Raw genomic sequence first — 21,226 nt, forward strand, 5'->3', positions numbered from 1 at the left:
AGACATTTCTTCAAAGAAGATACAAGGATGGCCAATAGACACATGAAAAAGATGCTCATCATCACTAATCATCAGGGAAATGCAAATCAAAACTACACTAAGATATCACCTTACACCTGTTAGATGGCAAAAATATCCAAAACCAAGAGTGACAAATGTTGGAGAGGTGGTGGAGAAAAAGGAACCCTCATACACTGTTGGTGGGAATGCAAACTGGTGCAGCCACTATGGAAAACAGTATGGAGATTTCTCAAAAAGTTAAAAATAGAAATACCTTATGACCCAGCCATCCCATTACTGGGTATCTATCCTAAGAACCTGAAATCAGCAATTCTAAAAGTCCTATGCACCCCTATGTTCATCACAGCATTATTTATAATAGCCGAGACATGGAGCCAACCTAAGTGCCCAGCAACTGATGATTGGATAAAGAAGATATGGTGTATACACACACACACATACACACACACACACACACACACACACACACACACACACACACACAATGGAATACTACTCAGCCATAAAAAAGGACAAAATCGTCCCATTCACAACAACATGGATGGACCTTGAGGGTATTATGTTAAGTGAAATAAGCCAGACAGAGAAAGATGAACTCTGTATGACTCCACTCATAGGTGGAAGTTAACATATAGACAAAGAGAACTGATCGGTGGTTACCAGGGGAAAGGGGGGGTCGGGGGAGGGCACAAAAGGTGAAGTGGTGTACCTACAACATGGCTAACAATGATGTACAAGTGAAATTTCACAAGGTTGTAAACTATCATAATCTTAATAAAAAAAAAATGGCCTCACCACAAATGTTTGATAGCACATCTAGAGGTAGCTACACCTTGTATGTAATAGACTTGTTAAGCAATGTGTTAGGTGCTACTTTATTTACGAGCTTATGTATTTAATATTCTGTGATGTTGCTTTATATTACTTGTGTGCATTCTTAAAGAGCAATAGATTTTGTATCCAAGGTGATTAGACCTGGATATTGAGATTTTCCTAATTCTACTCTAGAACATATCAATTTAGTATATGATAAAGGTGACATTTTAATTCGGTGTAGAAAGGATGGCTTTCCACAAGTGGTTTGGGGACAATGGCCTCTCCATTTTGAGGGAAAAATTAGAGCCCTGTTTCATACAATGCACAAAAAATAAGTTTTGGATGTATTCAGGTTCTGAATATAAAAATCAGAACTATAAAATTACTAGAAATAAATAAGAATATTTTTATAATTTTATAATGCAGACTTAAGATGTAAAGCAAAGGCAGCTTTTTTTTTTTTGCAAAGGAACTTAAAAGATTGAAAGATTCAATTACACAAAAAAATTCCATATGTTAAAAGATATCATAAACAAAATTAAAAGACAAATAGCAGGCTGGAAGAAAGAAAAATAATAAATAATTTCTACAAATCTGTGAGAAGACAACCCAATAGATAGAAAAGTGGGCAAGGGATATGATCAGGCAATTCCCCAAAGGAGAAATACAAATGAGCTAATAAACATGTGAACTCGTAAAACTCAGGGAAATGCAAATTAACCTGACACCAATTTGCATCCATCAGATTGGCACAAATGGAAAAGGTTGAAGAGGGCATGAAGAAATAGGCACTTCCATGCCCCATTGCTGTGGGTATAAATTAGTCTTTTTGGAGAGCAATATGGCTCTTTAACAATATTGCATCTATAAAAATTTTAAGTGTATATTCCTTTGACCCAGAAATTCTGTTTCTAGAAGTACTCAGACACTTGCATATGCATATATGTAAAGGAAGCTTTGTTACAATATTATTTGTAATAGTGAAAACATTGACAGCAACCTAATCATCTGTCACCTTATCTCAGACAGCTAGCTGCTTTTTTCTTTGGGCTAGAAACTAAAGCCCATTTCCCTGGTTCTGGTAAGCTCCTGCTTACTCCCTGGGGTAAAGAGTGAGTATTTGTGAGGCAATGAGCACATGGACGAGAAGATGGCTCACATCACAGATATTCGCCCCTTTAGCTGGATGTTCCCTTCTGGATATTAAGAGTTCACCTCTGCATACAAGTTCAGTTTTAATTTTTGATTTCTCCATTTTCTAGTGGGAGTTCCTGAATCAGGTAACCTGATTTTATGGGTGATTTTATTAATAGCAAGTGATTTTTAGGAAAGTGGGATTTGCACATGGAGAATTTAGGGGGAGGTTCAGAGAACTACTTTAAGAATCTAAAGCCCAATTTCATTTTGGTCAAGGTTCGTGAGCCTATACTATATCTCACATAATGAAAAGTAATGCTGAATGTCCTTGGCATTAGCTCTGAGAAAGTCCCATGATTTATTAAAAATAAAATTTGACTTTCTAATATGTTAGTTACTCTTGGGCTATAAATATGTATAAAGAAATCTGTAGCTACTGTAAAAAGAAAGAAAAGTTACCTCTTTACGCCTAGCTATGAAGACTCCTTGACAGAATGTTTAATATTTATCAAACATAGATCAGATGGTCTTTACCCAGCATTTTAATTTGCATAGATAATGAAATTATTTGCAGAAGCCATCAAGTGAGCTAGACCAGTGCTGTTTGATAGAAATATTATATGAGCTGAAAAATTTAAAATTTTCTAGTAGCCACATTTAAAAAGTAAAAGACAGGTGACGTTACTTTTAACATTTCTGTTTAACCCAATATGTCAAAAATATCATTTCAACATATATTCAATATAAAAATTAGTAATTTTGCATTTGTTTTTGAGTACTAAGTCCTTGAAATCCAGTGAGTATTTTAAATTGAAAGCATATCTCAGTTTGGACCAGCTTCATTTCAAGTGCTCAGTAGTCGTGTGTGGCTAGTGGCTACTGCATTAGACAGTGCAGGACTAGAGTATAGGCTCTGGAAGACAGAAACAGTGATGGTCTTATTGTAGCCCCAGCACCTGGCATGGTTCCTGGTGCATAGCAGGTGTCCAGTAATATTTTTGGTTTAATGAATGAATGAGTGGATAAATATAAAACCACCTTTTCACTGACTCCTCAACCTTTAATCCATGTGAGTTATATTTGTCACAAAAATAGTTGGCAATAAATTTATAATGGAATGCCTTCTCTGCTGTACAGCATTTAGAGAAAATCCTAGAATATACTGTCTGTCTTTTCTTATTTTCCAAAAAGCAGTTTTAAAAATTATCTGTTGGCTCCAGATATTAAAGCAAATTACATTATAGAAATTCTTAAGAGTCCCCATCTTTTGACCATAGTAACTCTATTATGTTTTTTCTTTAAATTTGTCTTGCTAATTCTTAGAAGCATCTGTGTTTTGAGGAGAAGACCGTTGCATAATCCGACCCCTGTCCCCGAAATCCTGTCTCTCTTAAGCACAATAATATCAAAGTCCACTAAGAGCTGTACACTGTTTTGATCGTCCCTGTCACTGTTTACTTTGACCTGAGGTTCAAGTCAATGAAATGTCTAGTATCTGTTAGATATTTCCAACTGTTTTAGCTGTTGTGGGTGATACAGGACGATGTTCCACATGGTCTTTGCCCTTGAAGACTTTATAACCTATTTGGGAAGAACAACAAACAACGAAATGAGTAGAGAAAAATTAAATTTGTAAATTTGTTCAATGTTTTCTGTGTGTCTTAGGCTTGGATATAGAAAGGTGAAAGCAAATGCATTTCTCTACCCTCAGATAGCTCACAGCTGCCTTGGAAGATACATATATAAACCAATAAACAGATTTTAACATAATAACAAGTATAATAAATCTGTGAGGTACAAGAATAATACCGACAGGTGAGGAAGCTGAGACTTAGTGAGGGTCAGTGACATGCTCAAGGTAGCGGTTAGAAAGAACCTGGATTCAAATCTAGGTTTGTAGGAGCCCCTCTCTTTCTTCCATACCACGCTTTCTGTTTCAAGCTTCCTAGAAAGAGAAATTGAGTTCTTCACTTGAGCTAAATCACAGCTCATGAATAAATTTTCTAACTGATTATAGTTTGCCTAACATTATATTTATTCATGTATTTACATAGTTATGGTGTAATAATTTTATTAATTATACATGTATATCCTAAATTTGAGTAGTATGGTACTGAACTGTAAGGGCCGTAGGGTTGTATTGATGAAAAGGAGCTGTATGGGCTGGACTTGGAGGCATTTCCACAGCTGTCATTGGAAGGCAGCTAGCCTGGGCCAAAGTCTAAGGGAGGACTGGGCTTTCCAACCAGAGAGACAAATTTCAATAGACAGCAGTGGGAGAGATCAGGACAAGGCTATGTCCCGAACGGCTCTAAATTGCTGGTTGAGGACTTCGTACATGAGCAGTAAGAAACCATCAAAGACTCAAACAGGACTAATAGGATGTACTTGAGTAATTCAGTGATTTGTGGTTTGTTTGTTTTTTAGTTTCTCTAGATCTATGCAGTTTCTTTTCAGTTCTTGTTTAAAAGCCTACCCTAGGAAGTAGGATTTTTATTTTAAGAAATATATATATGTATAAGACCTATGTTAGGTTGGTAATGTTTATTTATATAACAGATGTTTATTAAGTGTCCAACATTGTCCTAAATATTAATTAATGTTATACTAGTATCTATTCCTAGTATATGAAAGTAGATAAGTCATTAGGGGAACAGACAACTATAGTAGCTTCTTATTCCATAGAATGTATGTTTAAGCATCTTTGGTTCTGTAGCTATGTAAGGGTTTGTGTAGGCTGGTATAGAAAATTGTAAGGATAATAGAAATAATGTAAAGTTTTAGTTTTTTTTACTCTAAAATAACCTTTAAGTAGTTTTTAGTGAACTAGTTGATGTAATTTAAACTTCAGAAAGCTTTCAAATAGAAACTGTAGAAATAGCTTTTCTTAGTAAAGCTCTTAATAGGATGGAAGATGCTCTTTGAGATAAATGTAAGGATATTCTTTCTTAACTGCCATAATGTCTGGAGTGGTATTTAAATTCTAAATTTTGCTATAACTCTTTGAAAGCCAGTTTTCTTTTTAAGTGTGTAATTATATATTGTGGAAAAATCATAGGTTTTGTGTGTGTGTATTTTTATTTATACGTGACTCATTCACATTTGTGATTATATTTATGTAGTTCTCTAATATTTTGGTTTAATTTAGTTGGCCTGTGTTCGTTTTTTTCTCCTCTGAGGAAATAAAAAAATTTGTCCTGTTAGCTTTCAGATTATCAAACCCCACCTCCTTCTTTTCTTGAAAATTTCAAGCCATTTTCTTGAGTTTATAGTGCTGTTTTCCCTCCCTTGGAAAAAATCTTTTTTACAGTTATCAAAATCTGAAAGTAATCATAGGAAATAGAAATGGAGACTAGCTCCTTAAAATCTTAAGTAGTGTGTGTGAATGTATAAGATAACCTAAGCAAATAAAAAATACATCCCTGTTATAAATCTTCCCTGATCCCCTTTTAAAGCTAAAATGATTGTTACCAAATTTTGTTTGTGCTTTTAATCTGCTGGGCCATCTGTGGAAAACTGTCCTCTTCTCTCCTAGGCCACAGACCTCCACCAGCACGAAGTGGACATCGTTGTGTGGCAGATAATACCAATCTATATGTGTTTGGAGGTTATAACCCAGATTATGATGAATCTGGAGGGCCAGATAATGAAGACTATCCTCTCTTCAGGGAGCTTTGGAGGTATCATTTTGCTACAGGAGTATGGCACCAGATGGGCACAGATGGCTACATGCCCCGGGAATTGGCATCTATGTCACGTGAGTGCAAGCAGTTCTGAACTTTTGACTTTACAAAATGTCTGAGAGGTCATGTTCCTTGTTAATAATTTATAATAATATTGTAATATGATTAAACCCTGTTAATAGATAGACTTTTTACTCTGGTAATAATATAGCATGGTGATGCAGAATCACTTGGGAGCTGGATAGTCCTGAATTTGAATCTAGCTATTTACCATTTATTTGCCAGATGATTTTTAGCCTCAATTTCCTTACCTGTAAGATGGGAATCTCAGAGGGGTCAATATAAAGTGTCATATATATGCTAGGCAAAATGTAGTAGAAGAGCAACAAATGGGGTTTATAATGATGATAATAGCTATTGAGCAAAGTACTTTACACATGGTATCTGTTTACCTTACAAGATCCCTGTGATGCAGGTACTGGCATTATTGCCATTGTACAAATGAGGAAATGGAGGCATTAGAGCGGCCCTCAGGATAATGGCTGAGAGCGCAGGCTCTGGAGCCAGACTGCCTAGGGTTGAATCCTAGCTTGGCAGTGTTCTTTTTAGGAAACCCTCAACAAGTTATTTAAACCACTCTCCGCTTCTGTTTCATTATCTATACAAATGGAGAAGATAATAATAGTAATGATAATATGATATATAATAATAATATAATAATAATCAGATAATGCCTCATAGGGTTGTTGTGAAGATTAATTTAGAGAGATTAAATAACTTTCCTGAGGTCACATGAGAATTTAAACCCAGCTCTCGCTGGCTCCAGCACCCATGCTGTTGACTCTTACACTGTATCAGTTGAAGAACTGGTTAAAAATGCCATTGAAATAATACAGTAGCACTTTTTGAGAGTATTTGCCATTAGAAAGAGCAAGAAAGTCTGTGCGAGCCTGTGTGTGTGCGTGTGTGTTTGTGTGTGTGTCATGGCAGGAACAGAAGAGATAGAAGAACACCAAAATTACCAGCAGGATATTGGTGTTACTTTTTATCTGGTGGAGGATTAAGATGACAGAAGCCATAATTTAAAATGTAGAGATCAGGGGCTGGCCTAGTGGCACAGCGGTTAAGTTCACACGTTCCGATTCAGCGGCCTGGGGTTTGCTGGTTCGGATCCCAGGTACGGACATGGCACAGCTTGGCAAGCCATGCTGTGGTAGGCGTCCCACATATAAAATAGAGGAAGGTGGGCACGGATGTTAGCTCGGGCCAGTCTTCCTCAGCAAAAAGAGGAGGAACGGCAGCAGATGTTAGCTCAGGGCTAATCTTCCTCAAAAAAATAAAATAAAATAAAATGTAGAGATCATTCCCCTGGCAAAACCAGAATGATCCTTTTATCCCTTCATCCTGAGTTCCACTGGGTCTTTGCTAAGGCAAAGATGATACTTCATTTTCTTCTGCTATGCTACATACTTTAACTGTCTTGAGTGGCAGTGGTGTACTGTAGTTCATATCATTCAGTATTCTCATACGCACTATTTCATGAGTTCTGCAAATATCTATTGAATACATGTCACATACCTAACAATGAGCTATATGATATAGTCCATATGGTGTGAATTAGACATTTTTCTGCAGAACTTTGAAGTAGTTAGATGTCAATGGTCTGAGCTATCTTCTGAGAGCATTAAAGCAGATTTTTTTTAGTTTCTCAGTTATTCTGAGTTTATGTGGGAACACATTGCAGGTAGCCAGTACATAAATGGAATTTGTGCATCTCTTTCCCCAGTTGTGCTGCATGGAAACAACTTGTTAGTGTTTGGAGGTACGGGCATCCCATTTGGTGAAAGCAACGGCAATGATGTCCATGTCTGTAACGTGAAGTATAAGAGATGGGCTTTACTCAGCTGTCGGGGAAAGAAACCCAGTCGTATATATGGACAGGTACCAATCTGTGGCCGGTCATGGTGATTGTATTTGTTCAGATTTTTCTAGTTCTGGGGACAATGTCAGAATATTTACATCACTACCAATTTTTTTAATGAAGAATATATTCACTGTGGTTAATATTTGATTTTTCAGTTCTGATATGAAATTATAATTTGCAAATCTGGTTGCTTGCCTTCTCCTTTCTTTTTATTCCCTCACTCTTTGTTTCTAGTATAATTTAGGATCATGATCTAGACCTGTATGGAAGTTTCTTTAAATGTCAGGACCCCACCCCGCCTCCACTCCCACCCAATGAGAGATTGGGCTACAAATGGTCTGTATCCTGTCATCTTTAGAGTGATATAATTCTTTGACGAGTTTTCTGACCTAAGTAGTAGAGTAGATGATCCCTCACTTGGTAAGAGACTTTTATACAGATGGATCTGAGCTAAACTCAGATGTTGTAGAGATTAGTTCTAAAGTGTTTCAAACCTTAGGTTTGAAAAGTTATATCCAGAAAGATAGGGAGCAACTCACCATATCTCAGAGACCCTTTGAGAGTAATGGGCTAAGCTTAAAACAACCAAGCTTTGGCTTCTTTCTCACATGGCTGGCATGAGTACTGATAAGTAGCTTCTGAATTATGTGTAGAGGCGCATACTGGAGAACTCTGTGTCCCATCACAGGAGGCATTTAAACTCTAAGAGATGACCATCACAAAAACTGAACTTACATTAAAGGAGAATCTGGTGGAAAATGTCAAGTTTTTAGGACTGCCAACTCTAGACTTTTTACTAAGGGATTCTGGTGATTTCTCTTCATATCTGCTTCTTCTTCCTGAGAACATTTTTGTTCCGACTGCTTAGAAAGAGAAGCAGCTTTCCATGAAAGTGCTCATGTCCATGATGTGTAAATTCTTTGGTTCGCTAGGACCCTTAAGGATCATCTAATCCCCTTGCCTATCTAGGTAGAACCTTCTTTCCAGTTGAACAAAGCTTTACCTTTAAAAATAATCTCTGGGTTCTCTAAAATCTTTAATCCGTTAAGGGTCTGATATTTTAGAAGGTTAAAAAGTACAAGAGAATTTTGTAAAACCTGATTTTGGGATATGTAATAAGTTTACATTCTTTAATCAAGTGTTAATGAGTCAATCTTGTTCACCTTTTCTTATTATCCAGGCCATGGCGATCATCAATGGCTCCCTTTATGTCTTTGGAGGGACAACTGGCTATATTTACAGCACAGATCTGCACAAATTAGATCTCAATACCAGAGAGTGGACACAACTGAAACCAAACAACCTATCTTGTGATCTGCCAGAAGAGAGGTGAGGTTATAGGATCCAAGCATATTTATTCTTTCTTGCTAAGATTTGACTTTTTTCAGAATATTGGTAATATGGTTTGAAGAAAATCCGTTAGCCTGGCTGTTAGATCCCAGTTAGCGTTAAAGAAGGGTCTTCTTTATTTTCTCCTGGACTATAGAAGTTTTTTCCTGTTATTTCCTCTTCAGTTTTTCTGCATTAGGATGACAGTAACACTTTGAAGAAGACACCAATGGTAGCAATTGCAACTAAATATATTCCTGACAAAACAATTACTTCCTAGTTGCTGTTTGATTTCCCTTCTTAACTTGCATATTAGAATTCACTGGCTCATTTGCTCACAGCTCTATACCCAGAACAGGGCGAACAGGGCACAGTGCCATTCCCATAGTGGTACTCATTGAAGGTTGATTGGATGGATGGATGATGGGTAGATCATGGACGAAAGGAAGGGAGGGAAGGAGGAAGGGAGGAAGGGTCATTCATTTTAACTGCTCTGTCAGACACTCAAAGATCACATGATTCTCTCTAGTTGCCTTCTAGGAGCAATTCTAGATCTTTCACTTTTCTGATAGCAGGTGTCTCTTCTTAGAATTAAATTCACTGAAAAACTTAAAGAGAGTTTTTTCCCCCCTCCAGTTTAAAAGCAAAGACAGTAAACAGTTTTTTATTCACTCTCTTTAGGCTGATCTAATATCTCTTTGTTGCCCTTAAACAAAATGGCATAAAGGTGCTAAGGAAGAATTTATCTTCATTGTAATGCGTTAGGAGGCTGATTATAGCAGAACTACCATGAGAGGACTTGGAAGATGGACTGTTACTGGAAAAGTTTTGATGTAATTTATTTTATCAGCACCAGGGCCTTCAGGGAAGGGAGGAAATAGATTAAGTTTTCAAAGCATTTTCACATGGTTGCCTTCTTTGAATCATTTTATGGACATATAAATTGTTTCAGCTTCTAGCTAGACTGCTTGGATAAAAGTTCTGGTAGGTGTTTCACATTATATTCACAGTTCTATGTAGCATAATCTTTTTGATATCTTTGTAACTGTTAAATAAGTATCTTAATTTGAAAGTCCACAGTCTAGAGTTTCTAATTAAATGTAGGCAGATCACTTTTTAAAACTCTGTAATAATTTCCTCCCTTATACAAAGTTATCATAAAAAGATTATAGAAATCTAAGAAATACAAATAAGCAAAATGAAGAAAATAAAAAACAAAATTTAAACGCAGAGATAAGCAGGGTCAACATTTTAGATGTATCCTTACAGTCATTTTCTTTGCATATTTGTGTATCTATAAATTTTTAATGGGATTATAGCCTGTCTGCTCTTAGATAACTGTTTTTTTTTTCCAGTTAATGACATGAAAAGAAGTTCTCAATATGTTAACTATCCTCTATGGCTACATTCTTATTGGTTGCATACTAATCTATTTTATGTATATTCTAAAATTTATTTAACCAATTCACTTTTTTTGAATGCAGGTTATTTCTAATAATATGTTATTATAAAAAATGATGTAATAAAAAGCTTTGTGACTAAATTTTAAGTAGATCATTTTTCACTTCATTGTAAACGGATTTCATTGTATATTTTCAGATACAGACATGAAATTGCACATGATGGGCAGAGGATTTACATCTTGGGAGGTGGTACTTCCTGGACAGCTTATTCCTTAAACAAGGTATATTTAGGGGGAAAAAAAAGAAAAAGGAGAAGGATATAGAGAGGCATGTGTCATACTAAGCAAAATAATTCTGTTACTGTAGATATTTTAATTTTTGAGCAGGTTCTTCATCAACACCTATTTTGTGTTAGATGCTCTTTATCGTATAAGGCCAAACTCTGCCCCTGATATGCTTTCTAGTTGACAGCTGCATTTATCACACACTGAAAATACTTCATATCCCCAGCATAAGCTGGAAGAGGAAAGTGACTAAAAGGAAGATATAGTAGCTTGGATGGAGCGACTAATTAGAATTGGAACCAGGATTCTCAGAATGTCACTTCCCTCTCCTCATCAATGCTGTATATCTAAAAAGAACAGGCACGTTTAGGGCTACATGTCACTAACTTTAGAAAGTTGAGCTCTGAAGGGCTTTTATTCATCCATCTCTGTGGCGTTTCTAAATCCACACATCCCAGGTGAAATCTAGATTAGGCTACAGGGCTCCTAGTCTGCTTTGGAACCTTATTGGTCTTTTTCAGGTTTTGTCAAAGCTTCATTCCAATGTTTTCTTACCAAGACTTGCTTTCTTCTGTTATAAAAATGATACATGTTCATTGTATAAAATGTGGAAGTTGCAGAATTCCAACTTTTTTATTTCATTTTTTCCTGTGATTTTTAATAATTGAAATCATATATGTGCTTAATTGCAACTGCTTCATTTACTGTTTTGCCTTATGTTAGAATTAGGAAAGTTCAGAGAAAAGCAAAGGAAAAGAAGATTTTTCAACCAAGAATATGTGTTTATACAGGCTGTTGTTAAAAGTCAGTTTTCAGGTTAGCTAAAATTATTTTTGTGTGTATCTTCTTTTTTTCTCTCTCCAAGATCCATGCATACAACCTTGAAACGAATGCATGGGAGGAAATTGCAACAAAACCCCATGAAAAAATAGGTAAATTTAAAATATTGATTTATTTATCTTTAATAAATGTATTTTATACTTTTACTTGTTTTGGAAGGTAAAAAGTAATTTTATTGAGTTATATGACAAGTAAAATATCTGTTGAACTGGTATTAGAAATTACTTATACTCCTTAGGTCAATTATTGTTCTTCCTCAGCAATTGAGCAGAGACTTTTAATGAGGATTGTTGAATTCTGTGGAAGTAGGGAAATATGGGTAGGATAAGAAATAGGCACTTAAATCAAGATCTACCTGTCTCTTTGTGGGTACAGGGGCTTAGGAAAGCCACTTGTAACCCCTGCCCCCTGCCACACCACTTGATTTCCCTGGCCCCTTAACATTTTACTGTTATGATGAGACTTCTGATGGCTTCATTTTAGCGTGAAATAAGGAAGGATTGGAAGGACTAGTCAGTATTTGCTTAATGCAACAAAGGGATTGTTTTAAGTGAGTTGCTCATAGTATGTCTTTCACTATGTCATAGCAACATTATTCTCAATCTTTCTATGAATAATGGAATTTCTGTGTTTATGTGTTTGGCAGGTTTTCCTGCAGCCCGAAGATGTCACAGTTGTGTTCAAATAAAAAATGGTAAGGATTCTAAATAACATTGTTTCCATTTTTGTAATTGTAAATGCCAAGAATGTCTTATTTTTTAATGATAGCTCCTTAAAAGAGGTGTACCTTTGGGAAGAGTCTATTTCTTGTAGTTTAAACTTAAAGGGCAATCCGTAAAGTTATGTCTCTCTTAACAATTTTCATAAAGTAAACTAATATAGTGTTTGGGTTCCCTTAGTTATCAGAGAACTGGAAAATCAGTGATAAATAAGCTTTTATTATACCACCTGATGTCTACGGTTACGGTGGGTAATACTAATAATCTTGCATTCAAGAGACCTTGGTGGGGGGCCAGCCCCATGACTGAGTGGTTAAGTTTGTGCGCTCTGCTTTGGCAGCCCAGGGTTTGTCAGTTTGGATCCTGGGCACAGACCTACACATCACTCGTCAGGCCAAGCTGTGGCGGCATCCCACATAGAAGAACTAGAATGACTTGGAACTAGGATATACAACTATGTGCTGGGGCTTTGGAGAGAAAAAAGAAAAAAAAGAGGAAGATTGGCAACAGATGTTAGCTCAGGGCCAATCTTTAAAAAAAAAAAGACTGCCCTTGGAGGGGAAAAAAGAGAGAGAGACCTTGGTGGATTAAAATTGTAATGACTCCTTCAGAGTGTTATTTTATAAAGTTTATTCTGTTCTCCGTCTGATGCCAAATAGAACTCTTAGCTCATTCTTTGGCTGTATTACAATAGAGGCATTGTATGGCTTCAGAAAGCAGCTGCGGCTACTTTATCTAAGTGTGACAAGTGACTCCTTTCTGGGATAACCTTCTTGTCTTTTAATTTACAGCTTATTTTATAGTTTGATACACCACCTTAAATTTTTTCTGGGAGGAAGATGTGTATAAATGTGTTTGATATCTTGTATCCTTTCAGCAGCTTAGCTTGGGTTTTACTAGGATTATGCTGCCATCTGTAGTACAGAGGTGCTTTTTATTATGCTTCTGCTTTTTGGATAAGATTTACAGATAGTGGCATTGTTCAGCTTTGCCTCTCTAAGAATGGAGCTGTACTTTTCTTGAATCCTAGCCAAAAAACTTTCCATTTTTTTAATAGTTTAATCAAGTATTGTCTTAAACTTAATCTAGTCCTGAATTAAGACATCTATTCATTTGATTCTTTGAGGCCAGCCACCATACAAATGGAATTCAGCCTTAGTTTTGGGCATTTAGTTTGAAGGTTCACATGGCCTTTGTTACAAGTTGTCCAATTAGTTATAACTAACTGATTTTACAAAAACAAAACAACAAAAAACTTTGATATTGGGAAGGTTTTGTTCCTGACATAAATACTTGTACAGATCAAATGGGGCTTCAAACTGTCTTCTTGGGGCTGAAGAAAGCTTGGAGGAGCCTCTTTGTGCCCCTAAACTGAACATCGCACTCAGTGTTTCTCCTCAGGTTCAGTGTCTACATAGATAAATCTCTGTCCTTTTTAGGATGTCATTTAAAAGGAGAGTTTGCAAACTGGTGGCTTGTAAATGTGTTTTGTTTGCCTCATATGTGTATTTAAATTTTTTGAATTAGCAGCTGATACTTAAAAATCAAAATGTTTCATTTTTTTAAAAAAATCCAGATTTCCAGCTTCTCTTGAAAAACTGGAAGATCTGGCAATTGCTGCCCTTAAGCCTGGCATGGTATCGATCACCTGGAGCTGTATCACCATCTCTCCCGTTAGAGCTGTTTGTTTCCTGGACCTCCTATTTGTTTCTTTTCCTCAGACCTCCTTGCTCATTCACTTTCCATACCTGGTACCTGTAGGTATTTGAATTTGAGAACTGGGACATGAAGCCTCCTGAGAGGCTTAAATCCTTAGTCCAGCAAAGACTCTCACATAATGTCCAAACTATTGAGGGACAAGACAACAGCAGGTGAGGACCACCCAGCTGAAGTCCTCTATGGTGTGGGGAAATCCACTGAAGTGGTCCTGTGTCAGCTAGCCGTGTGATCTACTGCAAGACGTGCTATAGCCGTGGTTCTTTTCCTTTGTGTGATCTTGGCTCTCCCTTTTTTTTGATAGATGTGTTTATTTGTGGGGGCTATAATGGAGAAGTGATCCTGGGAGATATCTGGAAGTTGAATCTGCAGACTTTTCAATGGGTAAAGCTCCCAGCTACCATGCCAGAGCCAGTTTATTTTCACTGTGCAGCTGTTACACCAGTAAGTTTTCATTTTCATATCTTCTTTACATAATTGCAGATGATAAGGAAATATTTTTAGGGATATTAGCAAGAAAAAAAAGATTCTGACATTAGCAAACCTGAGATTAGGAATGTGTTTTTAAAACTTTCTTCCAAACCTAGTTCTTCCTCTGTGAAAAGAGGAGAAAAAACATCATATACAAGTTTAAAAGAGCAGCATAAATGTGAAATGCTATGCATGGCATCCAGGCCCTGACAGTGATAGCAAAGGTGTTTCCAGGAAGGGCAGAATAGTTTTACCTGCAAGAGGCCATGTTGCTGAAGATCCTACTAGGATCTTGAATATGGAGACCTTTACTTTTATCTTTGTATTCCCAGTATTTGGCACAACAGATACTTAATGTAGTCTTAGTTTAATATTTGTTGAAGTTGTTGAAGTAGAAAAATCTATAGTTTTTTCCTTAGTAACTCATTCATTATTTAAACCCTTTTTGATCACTGAACTTTGTTGGGATCAGTGTGGAAATTTTTTGTTTCACCTCATCTTAATTCAGCCTACTATGAATTTTTTTGCTGAATCTTCAGCCTAAGTATCTGTTTCTCTCCCATTTGAATTTATCCTCTTTTGACTGCCATTTGTTCGTAGGCTGGTTGCATGTACATTCATGGAGGAGTAGTGAACATCCACGAAAACAAACGGACTGGGTCATTGTTTAAGATCTGGTTGGTGGTACCTAGCCTGCTGGAACTGGCATGGGAGAAGCTGCTTGCGGCCTTCCCTAACCTAGCAAACCTCTCCCGAACACAGCTTCTGCATCTTGGACTCACACAGGGACTCATCGAGCGCTTGAAATGAAGATTTCAGGACTGTTCATTGATACTGGAAATGTTAATTTAAAGAGACTCCTTTATTTATGGGCAGTGTAGAATGTGCTACAAAGAGGATTGGTTACCCTGATCAAGGCCTTATTCAGAAAATACATCAGATGCCTTTCTGTAAATTCATTTTAAGTTTATGGAATCTCACGTTCCCTTATGCTACTTTCTTTGCTTCTCTCCCTCCTTCCCTAATACACACACACACACACACACACACACACACACACACACACACACACTCACACTAACACTCACATACTCCCTCTTCCTTGATGAAGTTGAGGGAAAGTCTGAAAGTACCTTAATAATGTTATGAATCAAGATAAAGAATTTTTTAAAGGAACCCTAAATATATGACCATGTCATCCAATGCTCTACAAATTAAAGCAACATCATCAATAAAAACAAAAATAAAATTAAAAAATTTTAAATCCAGCAACAACAACAAGAAGTTTTGGGGATAGAACAAGAAGGCTAACCTTGAGAATCTTGCAGGTTGTATGTAAAGCTAGATATTTAACTTCCTGCTTTCAAAGATATATCTAAAGGAGTAGCTAGATCTAATGGCAGCAGTGATTGACATCTTGCTGCATAGATACCCACACCTGTCCTTTGACTTTGGAGGAAAGGTAAGCAGCTCAGCAGCTCTTGATTAGTGATTTCTTTTCTCCTCCTTATGGTGCCAGCAGTGGTTAGAGTTGGCTTGTCAAAGACTTATGTGTGTGTTATAGTTGTGCTGTTTATTGTTGCTCTTAGAAATTACGGCACCAAGAACATTTCAAATCAAGAAACACGGTGGTCAGAGTTCTTCGTTCTGGGCAGTTTTGAAATTCTCCTATACTTATTAATGGTTTCAAGTATCTCTTTGATTTCTTCATGGGGAATTGGAGACCCTAAATATGTGGCATAAATGCCATGGGACATCAACGTAAGCTCGTGAGAGGCCAGAGAAGGGCAGGGCAGGGAGGGCTTCTGCTCTGGGCTGTGAGCTTTGCCTGTCAGATTGGCCACTTCCTTTCAGAACTTGTTTCTTTTCTAACTCTGGGCCATGCAGCTGCCATTTTCCCAGGCAGTAGGTTTTATCTCTGGAAAGCCAGTTGGCCCTTGATTTTTCCTTGGCTTACTGCCTCCTTTTCTGTCTGCTTTAATGTGCGTGGTGCTGTGAATAATTGTCTAGTAACTGTATGAAAGATCTTGAGGGAAAAGCCACAGGCCATCCTTCCTGAAGAACTATATCATTTTAAAGCCAGCATGAGGAAGGAATGAAAGTGAAGATCATTCCATTTTTGGCGTGGAATTTTAGTTCTGGTTTGTCTTGTGTTGTTTTTTAATTCTAAAAAAGAAATGACCTAAATTTTCACTTGCTTTGCCATCAGGCTGCTGGAGTAGTTGAGCGAGTCGCTGAGACGTGAGCATTTGGAAGTCCTTAGGTGTATGAAAGGTGCTGCAGGTACATGAGAGGGCACAGTGCCCATCATCCCGTTGGTTACCTCACAACAAGAGACTCAGACGGGAGATTTGGGACACACTTTTCCTTTAAGTGCCTCTTTTTCACTTAGCTTTTGAAGTTATTCTTCTTTTTCCTTCATCCCAGAAGGGAATCTCTTTAGCTCATGTGTGGATTTAAAATCACCTTTGAGTTATGGCTAAAAAGGTGCCATTCAGTGTTCAGTTCTGGGGAAAACAAAACAGTGGCCTCTAGACTTGGACTCGTAACTTCCAGGCCTTATTATAACATCCCATCCATGTTGGGTTGAGTTCATGGAGCCTGTGTTCTACAGGGTCTTATAATAACCACTTACCTGTGAGTTTGGGTCCTTTTGGGGAATGAGGGGTGTGAGGGAGAAGCAGCAAAAGGAGCAACTTCTGGGAGTTCCCACCCCCATCTTGCTGTGACCAGTCTGTTTGATATTTAACCTCTTACCACCCACTGCTAGGCTTGTTCCAATAACAAGCTTTCTCCAGAGCAAGTCAGTCTGAGCAGCCCCATTAGTTCAAAGCTTTGCTGCATGACTCCAGCCTGGTCTATGGATATTTGGGGGATTTAATATCCAGAATTAAACAAGTCATGCTGTCTAGGAAGGTGAAGGATTTTTGTGATGGATTTATATAGGGACCAAAGACTGAACACTCAGCCTCTGTACTTATCCGCCCATGGTCCTTGGGATATAAGCAGGTCTCTAGCTCTGCTATACCAGAGAGCTAGAAAGAGAGTCTGGTTCAATCCACACTTGCCAGCATCCTTTTTTAAGCCTTCTGAGAGCAATCTTCTTTGAGATGGACTTTGGAGGCCTCACATCCAAGACCTTATGTGTGATGTTTTCATAAAAGTACATATCCTTGGTCTAAAATGTCTTCTTTTAATATAACACTAGTGAAAATGATCTAGTATAACCAGCTCTGAGTGCTGTAGAACCACACATATGCACATGATCTGGATGCCAAACGAGACTGGGTGTATGACTAAATGTAGATGACTAGATTTTTATATAAGGGTCCCCAGGCCTTTTCGTACCTGTACCCAGCACTCTGAATTCGTGACACTGTTACTTGATTTAGGAAGGTTTATGCCTGCTGCTTCTCTGCCTCTTTGAGGTACTCCCAGCCATTTTACTGCAGTCCTGTAAATTTAAGTGCAATATGTAGAAACACATATGAATATATACAGATTATATATACGATGTGACTATAAAGCAGGTAGACTACTTTTTAAATTTCTCTTGGGGAAGCCAGCTCATTAATTGAGTTAAATTATACCAAGAACTTGAGATGTTATCGGCTGGCTTAAGCCAACTCTTGGTAAAGCTGGATTTTCAAGTCCATATTTTCTTACTCGGATTCTTAGAGACTTTCGTTCCTTGGGTTTGTTGGATGGAGACCTTCCCCCAGGCATCTTTGTACTATCTCATGTTTGCATATCTTCCTACATTTCCTTGCCCAGGAACAAGGAAGTCTACCTGTAAGGAGTTTCCTAAATGGAGAATTAAAACCTAATATTTAATACTGTCACTTCTCTTATGTATATACTAATTTATCTGTGAATGTAATACTTTATTAAATGAAGAAAATGATGCTTTCTTCATTTAATAAAGTATTTTCCACTTCCTGGAAAAATCTATAAGCCAATATAGAATAGATTGAAATTTTAATTATTCTTCAGTGGCCAAACTGAAACCCTTTCCACTGGCAGAATCTTTTTTCAGGGCCCTAATGACGTGATGTAGAAATTTGCTCTAAAATATTCATGTCCCTTACATAGCTAGATTTAAAAATATAATAAACGTTAGCATTTCTAAGCAAAAGGTATATTAACAGTGACCTTTGGTTACCAGGCGTAGCAAGAGTAAAGCACAGATCATTGAAATCCATAGATAATCAGTGTTTCAACTTTTCTATCAAATGATTGATTTCTATTTCTTCTTCCTCCCTACCCCTTTCCCACAAGCACCTCATTTTCAATGGAGTGGGACTAATGAGTAGTTAGAAATGGGAAAGGAAGAATCACGGAGGGGCTAGAAACCAGCAAGCGTATAAGCAGCCTGATGAGCTGTAATTGGTCGATTTGATGACAATTGTTGAAGGCTGAAATTAGGACCCACGGGTGGTAATCCTGAGTGTAGATGTTACTCTTCACTCCTCTGCTTGGCCTAGTCTCCTGCCCTGAGTTCTAGACTCTCTCTCCTATAACCACCAAAGAGCTCTTAGCACCTATCGGAGCAAAAAGCTGCGTATGATGCAGAGGAAGTCCCATCATTTGAACGCATTTCTTTGGCTCTTGACAAATACTTGCTTTTTGCCTATTCTTGCAGGAGCCTTACTTTTTCCTTTGGAAGTACCTTTTCCAGCCATATAGCTTGGCATGTAGGAAAGGTTGAATTATCCTGTAAGACTATGTTGGTCTTACAGTTTGTTTTCATATGGTCTTACCGATGTTTAGAAAGTGGCACCAGTTTCTGAATTGTCTACCTGCCAGCACTCTGATGCAGCACAAAAAGCCATTTTCCTTATTCTTCATTGTTCTAAGCTCCACGATGGATGAGGGTTTATGGTCCCATGATCATAAGCTCCAAAAATTGGTCACCATTAGCTTAAATTGCTTTGGTTCCCCAAATACCTCGGGACTCTAGGTGCAATGGCAGGGCCTGAGATAGACTTGGTAGAGTTCTGTGACCTCCACGTGCACCGCCACCAGATCATGTCCGGCAATGGTGTTTCCCTTCTAAGGTGGTTAGATTCGGTGAAAAGTGACCTCTTCCCTCATCTGGTGTTACAAAAAGAAGTTCTGAGTTGTGCTTCAAAAGTGATACCACTTTTTAGTATAATTTTTGTGGGGTTTTTTTTTCCACTTTTTAGAGGTTTTTTAAAGGCCCTGCTCAGTCAGTGTACAGGGTGAGTCCAAGGCAGTTTCACCAAGCTGTAGTAATTGCTGTTTTACTAGTTGCACATTTAGAATACAAAGGAGGCATCAGAAACACATCTGCTTTCTCTAAAGCCACTTCCTTGTACAGAGTCTGAGCAGGGACAGCACCAGGCATCTCCCTGTAAAGGCACCTGCCAGCGAGGATTTTACCGGAAGAACCTAGACAAGAAAGGAAACCTCGGTCACGCACAGTCTTTGAGAGTGAGCCTGGGCTTGGGCTCTTCGTACAGGGTGTGCTTAGGCCACACATGATGCTTGCCTTACTTTAAAGCTATTTGCCACAGTCCTGTTAAATAGTGTGGAAGTCCTTTTGCAGTCTGGTGTGCATGCCATATGATCAGGACAGCTTTTCCACCTTACCTGGTTTCCTACCAGCAAGTAGGAAGTATAGTGAATTTACCCTAAAATGTCCAATCTGTATTTATGTACCTTGTCAGTGTTTTGCTGTTGGTTTTCTAAAACAATCTGATCAATAAATCTTATCCAGATCTATTTGGGTCAAGGCCACCTTGATTGTCTGACGGTACCCGTGTGTATGTGAGCTCACCTGTATGACCTAAGCATCAGTCCGACCGCCGCCACCCACCTCTCCACCACCCCACCAGGCTCCAGTTTGCTCTCAAATATCTGTGGGACATCCACCTTCCACCCTACTCGCTGTGGGCTCCTCTCTGCTCACCATCTGGAACTCCTGGACACACTATAGTCTCCTCAAAAGAACGCTGCTCCCTCCAGGACATCAGCGAGGGAGTGACTGGGGCAGGTCACTCTCCCTTTTACTGCCTCATCCATACATTCCCCAAACCACCGCTAGACAAGTTTAGATGGATGGATCAAGGCTTTTCCGAAAGGCTGGAAGAGCTACAGGGAATTCACAGGGAAAACGTGAATACATTTTACATACAGAGTCACGACTGTCTTTATGATTCAAGGGAAAAGCCCCAGCAGGAGGCGAGCTGTTCACAGGCGTCCCTTGGGGATAAAACCACAGTCCTCAGTTCTGGCCTTGGTCTTCCAGATGCTTCCCTCTCGAAAACGTCTGCTTTGTGTCACTTCACCCTCTAATAGGATCCCTTCTCCCAGCAATGCTTCTCCCAAAGTCTCAAGTCCAGAGGAGGCATGGACACTCCACATCTGTCACGTTTAAGGTCTCCCGTCCAGAACTGTGTACATGCCGCTTGTCTTTCAGTCTTTCCATTGACAAATACACCTTCCCAGAACAAATAATCTTAAGATATTATAAAATAAATCTACAAGGAGAAAAAAGATACAATTCCTACCCCTTAATTAATTTATAAGGCTTCCCATCCCATCTTACAGTTAATACTTTACATTTATTTGCAGAGCAGTCTTGTTTCCTTTGGTTTATTTCTCCTACCACTTCTGAAGAACACTCCCCTCAGACCTACCAGGAGTAAGAAGTGGATCCCATACCTTTCAGACTTTAGACCAGGCAGAGCTTTGCACTGAACTCTTCTTTGTATCTGATTCGGTTCTGAGGTAAGCCCGTCCAAGCTTAGGGGGAGAGGTTTCAGGGGCTTAGTTGGTTTGGGTGGTTTGGTTCTTCCAGTTACATATATAAAATTCCAGTTTGTCAAAGTGCTATTGCTAAGCTATGATCACTCAACAG

The 21,226-nt window shown here is 38.2% G+C and overlaps 1 protein-coding gene across 4 annotated transcripts in view; it reads left to right on the forward strand.

Annotated features, from left to right (window-relative positions):
- KLHDC10 (kelch domain containing 10) overlaps positions 1 to 20,088 on the forward strand; it is a 57,472-nt gene extending 37,384 nt beyond the window's left edge. For all 4 annotated transcript variants that reach the window (XM_008512738.2, XM_008512743.2, XM_070616601.1 and 1 more), the window contains 8 exons: positions 5,510 to 5,731; positions 7,444 to 7,598; positions 8,762 to 8,910; positions 10,510 to 10,594; positions 11,463 to 11,529; positions 12,084 to 12,131; positions 14,177 to 14,316; positions 14,944 to 20,088. In XM_008512738.2, the coding sequence (XP_008510960.2) occupies positions 5,510 to 5,731; positions 7,444 to 7,598; positions 8,762 to 8,910; positions 10,510 to 10,594; positions 11,463 to 11,529; positions 12,084 to 12,131; positions 14,177 to 14,316; positions 14,944 to 15,153 (1,076 nt within the window). In that variant the 3' untranslated portion in view covers positions 15,154 to 20,088. The remainder of the gene's footprint in view (positions 1 to 5,509; positions 5,732 to 7,443; positions 7,599 to 8,761; positions 8,911 to 10,509; positions 10,595 to 11,462; positions 11,530 to 12,083; positions 12,132 to 14,176; positions 14,317 to 14,943) is intronic.
- The last annotated feature ends 1,138 nt before the right edge of the window (positions 20,089 to 21,226 follow it).

This window comes from Equus przewalskii, chromosome 4 (genome assembly GCF_037783145.1).
Source record: "Equus przewalskii isolate Varuska chromosome 4, EquPr2, whole genome shotgun sequence".
Taxonomy (NCBI): Eukaryota; Metazoa; Chordata; class Mammalia; order Perissodactyla; family Equidae; genus Equus; species Equus przewalskii.